Genomic DNA, 12,207 nt, shown 5'->3' with positions numbered 1-12,207 from the left:
CTTGCTCTGCTGGGCAAGCCTAGTCCTTGCAGAAGTCATTAGCCCCCAAGAAATACTTACACCTTTCTGGCTCCTGGGGCTCCAAAATAGACTTCTGCATTTCACAACCCCCAATAAGTAACAAGCAGAGAAGCCTACAAACCTGCAAGCTTTGAGAGCCTTTTGCCAATTCCTATTTCCCTTGAATGACACATGTAAATGAGGGATTTTTCTAACACACTTTCTGTGCTCTTGATAACTAAATGTATCGAGCAGCCAATTCATGATTAAAACAAAAGATGCAGCCCAGAAAAAAAACCATTTAGGGCTGTGTAGTGGCTAAATCCCATATAGAGGGGAAGGAAGAAGATGAAAGCAGCGTGTCAAGCTTTCACAGCCATCTCCCTGGGGTATAACGTATCTTTGAGTTCCTGATCTCAGATGCAAAGGCGACCGCCTGCCTCCAAAATTCACTGTGCTCCCCACAGGCCAATACGAGAGTGCACACAGTACGAGCAGACGCGCACAGGCGCGTTCGTAACTGGTGACAGGATGGGGATTTCTGACACTGATGAGTCCGATAAGAGCAAGGGAAGGATCTGGTGGTCCATGCATCCCCTTCTTGGGCTGCCAACACCCCTCCTGGTTTTGACAGGGCCACTGCAGAGATGGTTCTGGCTCAACACGAGCCTTCTAAGAGCCAGCTACCCCTACAGGCCTTTGCCAGAGGGCCAAAACACAATGGAGAACTGTCTTTTGTGCACTGCTTCTGCACTAAGGTGCTAGAAAAGAGGATATCTGCTTTATTTCACAGGAACCAAAGTGTTGCAAAGGCTTCTTTGGCCCTGACTGCAGTCCATGTCCAGGAGGTTTCTCCAAACCCTGCTCAGGAAACGGGCAGGTAAGGAGAGCATCTGGCAGCTCCTGCACTCCCATGGGGGGAAGGACAGGCTGTGTCCCAAAAGCCCCTGAAGCACTTCTGCATGACAGGAGCATTAGGCTCCACAAGAGCTGCACCCTCCATTTATGTCCAGTGATGGCCATGAATTTCAGGTTCAGTTATACAGAGGAGGGAAAATGAATTGGCCTCCTCTCAGACATCCAAATTGCAGGTTTCTGCGGTCCCAACACACAGCACACAGGCAAGGCTGGGGCTGGGTGACCCATTCTGATACTTTTACTTCGCACAGTACAGGGTAATTACCCCGCTCACTATTCTCACTTTAAAATTGCTAAGGAAGGTAGAATATGCAGCAGCAGAAGTACAAACACAAGGAAAGCTTTTGCTTTGAAACATCAAAGCTGAGGTTCTTCCTGGCCATTTATCACAGTCATAATATGGACAGGCATATAGTCTCTTCTCTGGGGAAAGGATCAAGACTTATTTCAATTTATACATAGAAATCACCTCTCTTCCATACCACAGTGCATGGATGGCTTGGGTGGAAATGGGACCTGCATTTGTGCCGAGGTGTTTCAAGGCTCGCGTTGTCAGTTCTGCTCAGACCCGGGCAAATACGGACCTCAGTGTGACAAAGGTAAGTACAGCCGTGCTTCTGCAGCCCAAGAGTACAGCCCACTTCTTTTGGACCCTAGTAACATTAAGGTAGGAGTTAACCGCTCTCTAAACAGTTTTTACAGAGGATGAGCAAGACCTTTCTGGGGTACTTGCATTTCTTATTTCAAAGGGATACATCATAAGCCCGGAGCCAGTGAAAATCATCTCGCTGACTTAATTGGGCTTTCTGCAGTGGTCATAGCTTGCCTTATATTAATTTATTGTTCTTTTCATTTCTCTCTCTCTCACAGAAGTAATTGAAAAGAAAATCTTTGCTATTCCATTCCCATCTGGTATTGCCCACAACAGAACAGATTCTGCCTGTAATGACAAACATATGTAATTTAGGAACATCTAGATCTATAAACAGATTGTGTTTAGGGCCTCTTCATAACCATCTTTACTGAATAATTTCTGATCTATTGAATAGCTTATAGTTCTAGCAGTCATCTTCTATATACTGACAGATTAATTCTGCTATATCAAACCACGCTACATTTGAGAGCCTAAAGAATATACAACATCAAATATAGATATAGTCCCCACCTACAAAATCATTTTTAGTCTTTTTTTGCTATGAAACAGCCTGTCATTGATGAAGCACAGCTCACTCGAAGTTTTCAGAGGTACATGGGCAAAAACCAAAAGACAAATTCCCGAAGAAAAGGTGGTATCACCTAAGCTCCAGTCCTGCCAAAGAAGTACATGTTGGCTTAACTAGTCATCACTTTTGGGGATTGCAGAAGGCTTACCTGCTGTGTCTTTCGGGCACGTTGCTGTGCCTCCCAGCAGCACCAACCAGCTGGCCCCAGCACAGCACTGGTGGGTCTGTGCTGCTGATGCTCTGTGTAGTTGCTCAGCACTGGGCAGTTTGTAGGGTTGTGGACTCAGTATTAAAAGGCTTCCCATACCTCTGAAAGTACACCAAGAGTTGTGCAATGAAATAACTTTAGACTTCATAGCCTGGGACATAGTATTTTGTTCCTTCTTTTCTGAAGTACTTTGACTTTCGTTGATAAGTGGACAAAATTGATTTTAAATAGTTATCCATAAAACACACCAGAAAAGACATAGATATGATAAATAAAGAATAAGTCCCCCAACAAAGTGAGATTTTAAAAATACAAAAGTTTAGATTCTAGAAAAAAAAGGAGGACCCAATTCATAGGAAATATGATGTAAATATAGATGCCTTTTACCACTACGGAATTGCACATTGTAATTTCTCTCTGGTAGAGTGCCTCTGCGTTTATGGGAAGTGTGATAACCGAATAGACAGCGACGGGATCTGTCTTCCTGGATCATGCAGAACTGGATACACAGGGAAACTCTGCGATAAGCAGACTGTTCCTTGCGAGCCCTCATTACGGCTCTGCCACGCACAAGCAGACTGTCAGCTTAGCAACGGTACAGTAAGGTAAGTCAGTAACTCGTGCCTAATTAATATTAACTGTGATGCAGCTCTTTCCTATTTGCTTGATCAAAACAGCGCCTTGTAGCGGTACACAAACATCAGCCGCCGAAATACTGCTATGCGGCAAATAAGCGTAAACATGCACCACATTGACCTTGAGTCGCAAGATCCTAATTAAGAGTTCTCAATGCCCTATCCTGTACCTTATATTTAACACTGATAAGGTAGATGCATACAGATCTGACCCCAGTTCAGAAGGCTGCCTTCCTACCAACATCTACAAAGGCTCTTAGGAACCTCTTGCTTCTAACCATCCCTTAGTGAATCAGGAGTTTGAGCCTTGTTGAAAAACAATTACATTCTCAAGCAGTTTGGGGATAGGCAGTTTGCTCCGGTCAGCACAGGTAAGGTTTGCACACCACAGCACCCCTGACTTCAGGACAGGCTGCCCAGTTCTGGCAGGAATTGTCACAAAATCTCACTACTGCTCCAGCTGCCTTGCGCTCGCCTCACGCTCGCCTTCGCGTGCGGCAAGTTTGCCTCTTGCTGCAGTGTATTCATAATGAGTCACCACAGAAAGCAGAACGTGGGATGCTGCATAACTGGCGTGCTTCAGAAATTCCCTCCAGGAGGGGGAGGAGGAGGACGACGACCCAGGGAAACAGAGGGTCTCATTGTCTCACATGCATTTCAGGGAGAGAGCCAACTTCTGTGTCACTGAAAGAAAGCGCAACCCCAGCTTGTAATTAATTTAGAGCTATTAGCTCACCTTTGCAAAGATCACATTGGTGCAGAATTATTTTCACTCCCCATCTCATACACAGAGAATGGACCCCTGATTTGAGTTAATTAACCCAATCAATATTTTGGGGAAAAAAAACCATGAGATATGCACTTAAGCTATTTACATCATGAATCCAAGGTTATGAATGTTAAGCTGCCTATAAATAGCACGTTACAGTGGAAAACAATCGCTTCGCTTTACAGCTGCCCTATCGTGTTTAATGCCTCCCTCCTCCTCTTGTCTCTATAGCTGTGTTTGCAAGCCCGGCTACGAGGGAGATGGCATGAGCTGCAGCAAAGTTGATCCTTGTGCTGCTTTAAACCCAGGTGGCTGTAATATCAATGTAAGTACGGGCTTTTCCCACAGAGCCTGACACCATAGAAAAGTAGGCAGCAAGGAAAGTTTGGCCAGAGACTTTTGCAGAAGGAAGAGTCACAATTTTCCCTGCAGTTTCAAGCTCTTTCCCCTGGTAGCAGCATCGCTACGGCTTAGGCAAGCCTTACGCCTAAAGCCAGATGCCGCCTAATTATCCTGCACGGATCCGCAGGCCGAGTGCGTTCAGATGGGCCCGGGAGAGCACACCTGCGTTTGCCAGGGAGGATGGACAGGCGATGGAAGGTACTGCTCAGCCATCAACAACTGCCTGCTGCCCACCGCAGCAGGGTGCCACGAAAATGCCACCTGCATATACATTGGGCCGGGTCAGGTACGTTCCTCTCGCATTCCTTGCCACCTTTGGCACTAGTCCTCACCCATTTTGCTCTGCCGGTGCTTCCTACCCTGTTTTCTTCCCCAAATTCTCCTCTCCCTCCCAGCCACGAGGCTGTTCCCACACAGCACGCTCTACCCAAAGCCATCTCCTTCAGTTCCTACCCCAGTGCTCTCTCCCTCCCTCCTATGTGGTGGTGTTCTGGCAGCAAATACTTTTTAGTAAGTCCATTAGTAGATGTCAGGTATAAAGGCCTTCTGGAGATATTAATCAGTGTCATTCCACTGAAGTCAACGGATCTGCGCAGAAACACAGAGAGACTAATGCACCATGTCTAGAACATGCACACTGTTTTAATCATTTTAATGAACTGCTGTTTTACTGAAACAACAGAATGACTGCAAGTGTAAGGATGGATTTCGGGGGAACGGAATTGAATGCATACCCATAAACTCGTGCCTGGAACAAAATGGAAAATGCCATCATCTGGTGAGTAATTAATTATACCCTGAACAAAGCGTTCAGATATATATCACACCTCGCCTCCTGCACACACTATAGAGTTTCCTTGCTGTTTCAAGCCTGCAATTTCTGTTTGAGTTGGAACAAAACTTTCCAAGCAGTGCTGCAAGCACCCAAAATGCTATCAGAACCACATCAGTACGGCACCTGTGCTGAGGACAGACAGCAAGGGCTGCTCCCAGTTCTGCCTGTACAGAAGGACGATCTCCAGCCTGGAGTAAATAAATGCTGCTTCTCTACCAGCAATTACGATCCGGATGCAATACCCCGTTGAGACATTTACTCAAGTCACGCATCTCTACGCGGGCATCAATCAGCTTTATCGATAGCTGCATGCCCTCAGCAGGCTCTGCTGTGCTCTGTAGTGCCTGCAAGAGCCATACCAGCCTCAGGTGTGATGCAGGGACAGAGCTGAAGAGCATGGGGGGGGGAGCAGAGGACAGCTCTGCCATAGTCGGGTGAAGGAACAAGGCCGAGTTTATGCAGGGAGGAAGTAGGAAAGGGTGGAGCAAAGATTTAGACTCCTAGACTTAGTGCATGGTGGGGAGGTGAGGGAGTCGGTGCCCTCATCTGGTGGAGTTTGTCCTATAGGAGAGTGTGGACATCCATGGAAGATGGTATGAAGATCCTTTGTTAAGGTTATGTCTGTATGTGAATGTGTATCAGGAAGAGGGTTCAGAGGCCATCCTTGCTCTTGAGTGGTCTCCTGAGTATCTGACAAGTTCTCTCTTTCTGGTTCAAAGGCCACTTGTGAGTTTGAGTCTTCACGTGGCTGGGAGTGTGTGTGCCCAAAGGGCTACGAAGGAGACGGTAGAATATGCTATGGAAACGCTGCAGATGTAAGTAAGATGGTAATCTTCTCTGAGCACAGGACCTACTGCACAGTTCTCACACTGGATCTTAACTAGAGAGATAGCACAGCCATTAAACAGTTAGAAAAATATGATGCCCACCAGTGCTATCCGCAGACAGTGTTCCTGCTGGTGACTCTTTCCTGATACAAAAATTATCTGTTTAAAAACATAGCTTGGAAAGGGGACTAAGGGATATTTCTTTAAGACACATTGAAAAATGCTAGCTCCAGAGGTCTAACATGCAGAAGTGCTAAGCACTCGCCTCCCAGCTGGGAGCAGCAAGCACCCAGCTTTTCTGAAGTCCTGCCTTGAGGTCTCTCTCAGTGGTAATGGTCAGCTTATGTTAAAACAAACCATGCTGACCAGCAGGCAAATAAAACCAAAACAAGTAAATTGGTGAAATAAATATGCGTTTAACAACGTAGGAAAAATGAAAGTGTCAGCTGTCCCAGCCATCGGCAATAATCTTACATGGCTCTTAGCACTGTCTGCCACCCCTGCCCATAGCATCATCTATCTCTGTTCCAAGTACTGTGGCAGAATAAAGGCTGTCCACTTGCAGGATGATATGGAAGATGCTGTACAAATACCAAGCAAAACAACATAATTTCTTTTCCAATTAATTTTGCATTGAAAAAGAAATATTTAGGTTTACATTCCCAAAAAATTACTGCTTAGCCTGAGGTCAGTACACATTACGTACCAAGGTCAGGCGCACCTAATACACCTAAGCAATAGATGGCCTGATTTTCAAAAGAGTTGCTAACTCACCATTCCCATTACTAGAAAGTATCAATACTAGAAAAAACATGAAATGTCCTCCCGTTTCACATGTACTGAAAACCTCCTCCACCACACGTCAGCCAGGCCAGACACAGCAGGTTACAGCAGGGGCTACAGCGAGAATACTTTGGTACAGCTAAGTATAGCTTGCATACTCATTGCTCTCTCTTCCTCTTTCTAATCAGGAGTTATCTACTCTGTCAGAAGCAGCTGCATTTAACCAATGGGTTAATGTAAGTACACTTCACGCTTGATTTATTTTTTAGTATGTTCAAGTTTGCAGAAATACATGATTCTTTTAGCCCTTAGAAATGGGAACCTCACAGCAATATTCCCACCACGCAGCAGAGGCCCAGGCTCTGGAGAGACATCGGAGTGTCTCCCCTCCCAGTCACGGCAAGGCTGACCATCTGGTTCCCCAGTTCTGCCTGAAAACCAAATTCTGATCCCAAATTCAGGCGAGTGAGGAAGCTTCACAAGCAGAAGAGCAAGTTATGATTCCATTCTCTGAGGCAGGGGCCTACATACGCCATGACTCACTCTGTCCATAAATACACCGCAGCCTAGATGACCAGCAACAGGGTACAAGCAGAGCCTGGATACGCGCCCAAGCAGCTCCTTCCAGCTTCCCTCATGCAATAAAACTGCATGTAAGCGGAGAGGGAAGGCAATGCCTTACCCTCCCCATTTCCACTGAGCCCCATGCCAGGAAAATGCAACTGTATGGCTGGTCAGTGTGCTGCTGCCTCAGCAAGCAAGGAGGAAAAAACTCAGACTGTGCGGGCTTGACTGAGGTGCAGGAAATGAAGGAAAAAATTAACTTGCTTGGCTTCAGATTAGAGAAGAAAACCATCAATTTAGATGAAAAAAAAAAAGTTCTAGATAGATTGTCACTGTCTACTTTTTATTTTCACGTGCTACCATCTATTACTAGGGCAGCGGTAACATTAGAGGTTCTGCTCCACTGTGGTTGGCACCGTATGAATAAAGATCAGAACCAGTTTCTCCCACAAAGAGCTTAAAACTTAAGAAGTGTATAGCAAATACATGGCAAACAGAAAGGAACAGGGATGTGTTAACGAATAGCATCAGAAGCAGAAGTCACGGCACATTAGCTGCTTTCATTCTTTTCAAAGTTAGACAGCGCAAGGACCATTAAAGCACACAGTTGCAACAGGGACCTCAGGGAGCTGCTTAAAAGAGAGGCCAGCATGGCTAATTTAAATCAGTTATCTGCCTGGCCCTGGGCTCAGGCTGCAGCACTGGACACTGTAAAGAGAAACAAATGAAGTTAAAGAGATGAGCACAATAGGAAAGGCTCTTCACCTGCTAAGGTGCTCTTTAGATGATGAAGCAGGGTGGGGAGGAGAAAAAAAAAAAAATCAGGTAGCAGATTCTGTATAATCTATTGAAACAGGGATACGGAAATTTCTGCTACATTTCAGAGGAATGGTATCCCTTAAATTAAATAACGGTAGCTACAAACATGAGCGAAATAGGGAGGTAGATCCATCTGTGGGGGGGTTAACTTCATACTTGAGCAGGAATGTAATGTTTACCACTTTTCATAAACAAATATTTTTCTCACTGGCCAGGAAGGATGAGAAAGGGAGGTCTGTTGCTATTTCTATATTTAAATATTTCGAAGGTGACAGTGATGATGGCTAGAAAGAAAGATGATCTTAACAGAGACAAAATTCCCGGCTATTTAAGGGAGCTGATTCCCTTCTTAAGTTAAAACCCAGTATGGGTATTGAAGGACTGTCCACAATGAGCCAGCTTCCAAGTAGCATACCATCTGCAGAAAGGTAGAACCCAAGCTCGTATTGCTCCCTCAAGTCTTGCAGTACCAAAAAAGGCAAGTTGTGGAGCCTGTGGAAAGTTTGGAGAACCACATCTTCAGCAAGATCACATTCAAGTCTTTAGCTCTCCTTTTTCTAGCCCACAAAAAGATCCACACAACTGGAAAAATCCTCTCCAGGGGAGGCTCTCTCCATCCTTAAGGCATATACAAACATATGGAGGATGAATCAGTCCACGCATACTACAGAACCCACATCCCCCATCTAAAATTAAAGCTGTCAGCAGAAAGCCCCACTGCAGTGCCAGTGGGCACAGATAGCCCTTGGACATCTTGAAAAATCCCAGCCATGTTAAATAGTCTTATTCCAAATGGGAACATTGTGTCATGTGGGTTTCTTATTTCATGGCTCATAATCTGTCTATTAAACAGCATGGAGTAAGAGCGGGTCACTTGAAGTTATCAGTAACCAGTAGTATTTATCACCGTGATTTTTTATTTATTTTTTTAAAATATTCAAGTACATAAAATAGAACCCTTGAGACAGACTAACTTTTGTGGGAGGCAAATTATGCGTTTCATAATAAAGAGCAATTCTGACATAAACATTGCTTCTGCCCTTTAAATGCTGGCAATCTATTCCGTAAAAAAATAGACACTCATTTACCATTTTTGTACAGCTCTAAGTACTCTCGTTCAAATCATTGCTCAGGATAATAGTTTTTCCTCTTAAGGTCGGTCACAAAGTACGTCACATATTCCACCTTGCTAAAAAATCACCAGCTGCTATTTACAGATCATCCTCAGGATGAATTATTTTATGCTCTTTACTTCCATACAGGAGGCTGAGATAAACTCGGTGTTGTCCAGCACCTCAAACCTAACTGTCCTCGTGCCTTCTCTTCAAGCAATTGAAAACATGGATGAAGATGAGAAAGCCTTTTGGATGTCAAAGAGTAACATCCCAACTCTACTGAAGTATGTTAATGCTTTTGGGTTTGAGGGGCTTTTTAATGAATTGCTTTCCATTCCAAACAAGACTTTGGTCTGAAGCCTCTAAAGTAAGACAGCTCTTACATTTTTAAGGGAGGGACATAAGGTTCCCTTTCTAGTTACAGTGGTATAAATCTCTGTAGCAATTCCACTGAAAACAAAGACGTTATTTGTACTATGTCAGAAATGTTTAAAGGCCAAGCTGAGATCAGAATGCAGCTGAACTAGGTATTGTGCAAACAATTCCTGCTTTAAACCAGTTTTAGACATACTAAGCATATTTAGCTGAAAAAAAGAAAAAAGATAAAATACAAAACCTTCAAATCCAGTTAATTTCCTTTAGGTATCATGTATTGACAGGAGCTTACAGCTTTGCTGATTTCCAGAATTTATCGTCCTCTGACACGCTGCCAACATCTCTACAGAGCAACTTCCTACACTTGTCTAAAGAAAATGGGGTGAGATGTCCTGCAAACCTCTGTGGTATCATACACCAAACCCTGACCATCACTGCCACTGCCTTTCTTGTATTACAAAATTAAATACGTACCTGTATTTAAAAAAACACCGTGTCATAGAATTAAAGGAATATTATATTGGGCCCTCTGGGAGAAACATTAACTTCATTTTCTCCACCACTTTACCTAGCTGAAATTTGTCCACAGTATTATTTATTCCTAATGTCCCGGTAGCTGCTGCAAATGCTGTGCAGTCTTGTAGCCAAACGGAAGCGCAGTCCCTGCCTGGAGCAGCCTCCATGAACTAATTTAAGACAAAGAGCATCAGGGAAACCCAGTAACTTATTTTAGGGAACTGGGAAGGTAGGAGGAAGCAGTGATACCATGCATATGTCCACATGTGCAACTTGATAGTTCCAAACCACCCAACGGTATTTTTAATGGTCAATATCTACAGCTGACAGCCCTTCCCCCTCAACCTTTTCATTTAGTACTCCACATTCTGGGGAGGATTTTCTGTGAATCCATACAGCACATTTAAGCATTTCACCCCCATTAAGGGAGGGAAAAGTTCCCTTTGCCTCCCTTCCCAAGGGAAAAAGCATGAACAGGGTCCTTAAAGCTGCACGGAGACAGGAGCAGGTGAATTGGCACAGGAGCTCATCCTGTGGGTTGGGAGTGAGCGCACCTACCCCGAGTAACCACCCCAGTGCGAGTGACCCCACGGCTTCCCCAGACTGTGCACAGGGAGCGGCACCGAGTCCCAAAGCCACCTCTCCCACGCTTGCTTCCCCGAGGGCAGGTGCATGCTGGGATGAGCGGAGCGGTGGTGGAGCCCTGGGCAAGCGTTTGGGAAGGTGTGGAAAGCCACAGCATGAACCGCCAGGAAAACACTGCCACTACCATGCAAAAGCAAACCCTTTCTCCTTGCCCTCTTTCAGAACCTCACCCTCGAGGGCGCTCACATCGTGGCTGGCGACATCACATCCACAAACGGGATCATACACGTTATCGATAAGGTATATGGCCCCACAGGGAGGATTTGCTCCTCTGCACCCCAAGCACTGAAAAATAATTAACAACTCCTGGAAAAAAGTATTTGCACAGAACACCGTTTTCTCCCACATTTGATCCTTGCAGCTGCCGCCGCGGCACGTGCACATGGGCTGACATGGGATATCTGCTCCCTTTTCAGGTTCTGACCCCACTCCGCAGCACTGTCATGCCAAGGCTGCTGGCCCGCCTGGAGCAAATGCCCGATTACTCCATTTTCAGGGGCTACATTATTGTAAGCTTTCCCATCCCATTAAGAATAGAAGTGGTTCTCCACTTTCTTTGCATTTGGACTGGTATCATACTATCTGTGGTCATTTTGATTTGTTTTTATGTGTTTCACAACAGCAATACAGCCTGGCAAATGAAATAGAAGCTGCAAACTCATACACAGTCTTCGCCCCAAACAACGATGCCATAGAAAATTACCTAAGGGATAAAAAGCCTGCTACTCTGGTACGTATTACTCACAAGACTTGTCTTAACAACTCCGTATCTCATCTAATTTACAAGTGGATGGACTGAGAGGGCACAGAAAGAGGAAGAGGGATTTGTGTCATGCCAAGGCTGCTGGCCCGCCTGGAGCAAATGCCTGATTACTCCATTTTCAGGGGCTACATTATTGTAAGCTTTCCCATCCTATTAAGAATAGAAGTGGTTCTCCACTTTCTTTGCATTTGGACTGGTATCATACTATCTGTCGTCATTTTGATTTGTTTTTCTGTGTTTCACAACAGCAATACAGCCTGGCAAATGAAATAGAAGCTGCAAACTCATACACAGTCTTCGCCCCAAACAACGATGCCATAGAAAATTACCTAAGGGATAAAAAGCCTGCTACTCTGGTACGTATTACTCACAAGACTTGTCTTAACAACTCCGTATCTCATCTAATTTACAAGTGGATGGACTGAGAGGGCACAGAAAGAGGAAGAGGGATTTGTTTTCTAGAAATCCACTAAGTTTGGTTTTGTTTTTAACACCAGAAGAGGTGAAGAGGGATGGATCCACCTGTATTTTCCTGGCTTGCTAGAAGAGCCTAGCTATTTGTTCTGGGTTTTGTCCTTCTCTAGATTAAAACCATGCTAGTAATATCAAAAACATTTCATAGGTAGATTTTTTTTTCCCAAATAAGATCAGTACAAGAATGACCAGGAATAACACTGAAATGAGTTTCCTAGGTCAACAAGCCTAGTCCTGTCGTCACTGGCAACCCCATCATTAATAATGCCAAACATATTCAGACTCTTCCTTAAAACTATCCAGATGCTTGCCCTGTCCCTCCTGAAGGAATGCTCG

General features: G+C 44.7%; 1 protein-coding gene across 1 annotated transcript in view; it reads left to right on the top strand.

The window, feature by feature from the left end:
- STAB2 (stabilin 2) overlaps positions 1–12,207 on the top strand; it is an 89,815-nt gene that overhangs the window by 34,571 nt on the left and 43,037 nt on the right. Inside the window, exons 21-33 of the mRNA XM_035901474.1 lie at positions 794–880; positions 1,406–1,517; positions 2,774–2,954; positions 3,985–4,078; positions 4,283–4,441; positions 4,838–4,933; positions 5,710–5,805; positions 6,789–6,836; positions 9,246–9,382; positions 9,741–9,855; positions 10,797–10,874; positions 11,051–11,143; positions 11,257–11,364. Of these exons, the coding sequence (XP_035757367.1) occupies positions 794–880; positions 1,406–1,517; positions 2,774–2,954; positions 3,985–4,078; positions 4,283–4,441; positions 4,838–4,933; positions 5,710–5,805; positions 6,789–6,836; positions 9,246–9,382; positions 9,741–9,855; positions 10,797–10,874; positions 11,051–11,143; positions 11,257–11,364 (1,404 nt within the window). The remainder of the gene's footprint in view (positions 1–793; positions 881–1,405; positions 1,518–2,773; positions 2,955–3,984; positions 4,079–4,282; positions 4,442–4,837; positions 4,934–5,709; positions 5,806–6,788; positions 6,837–9,245; positions 9,383–9,740; positions 9,856–10,796; positions 10,875–11,050; positions 11,144–11,256; positions 11,365–12,207) is intronic.

The sequence above is a fragment of the Egretta garzetta genome, unplaced genomic scaffold (assembly GCF_000687185.1).
Source record: "Egretta garzetta isolate BGI_Z169 unplaced genomic scaffold, ASM68718v1 scaffold159, whole genome shotgun sequence".
Classification (NCBI taxonomy): Eukaryota; Metazoa; Chordata; class Aves; order Pelecaniformes; family Ardeidae; genus Egretta; species Egretta garzetta.
The sequence above is the reverse complement of the archived record's forward strand: the minus strand, read 5'-3'. Positions and strand labels throughout refer to the sequence as shown.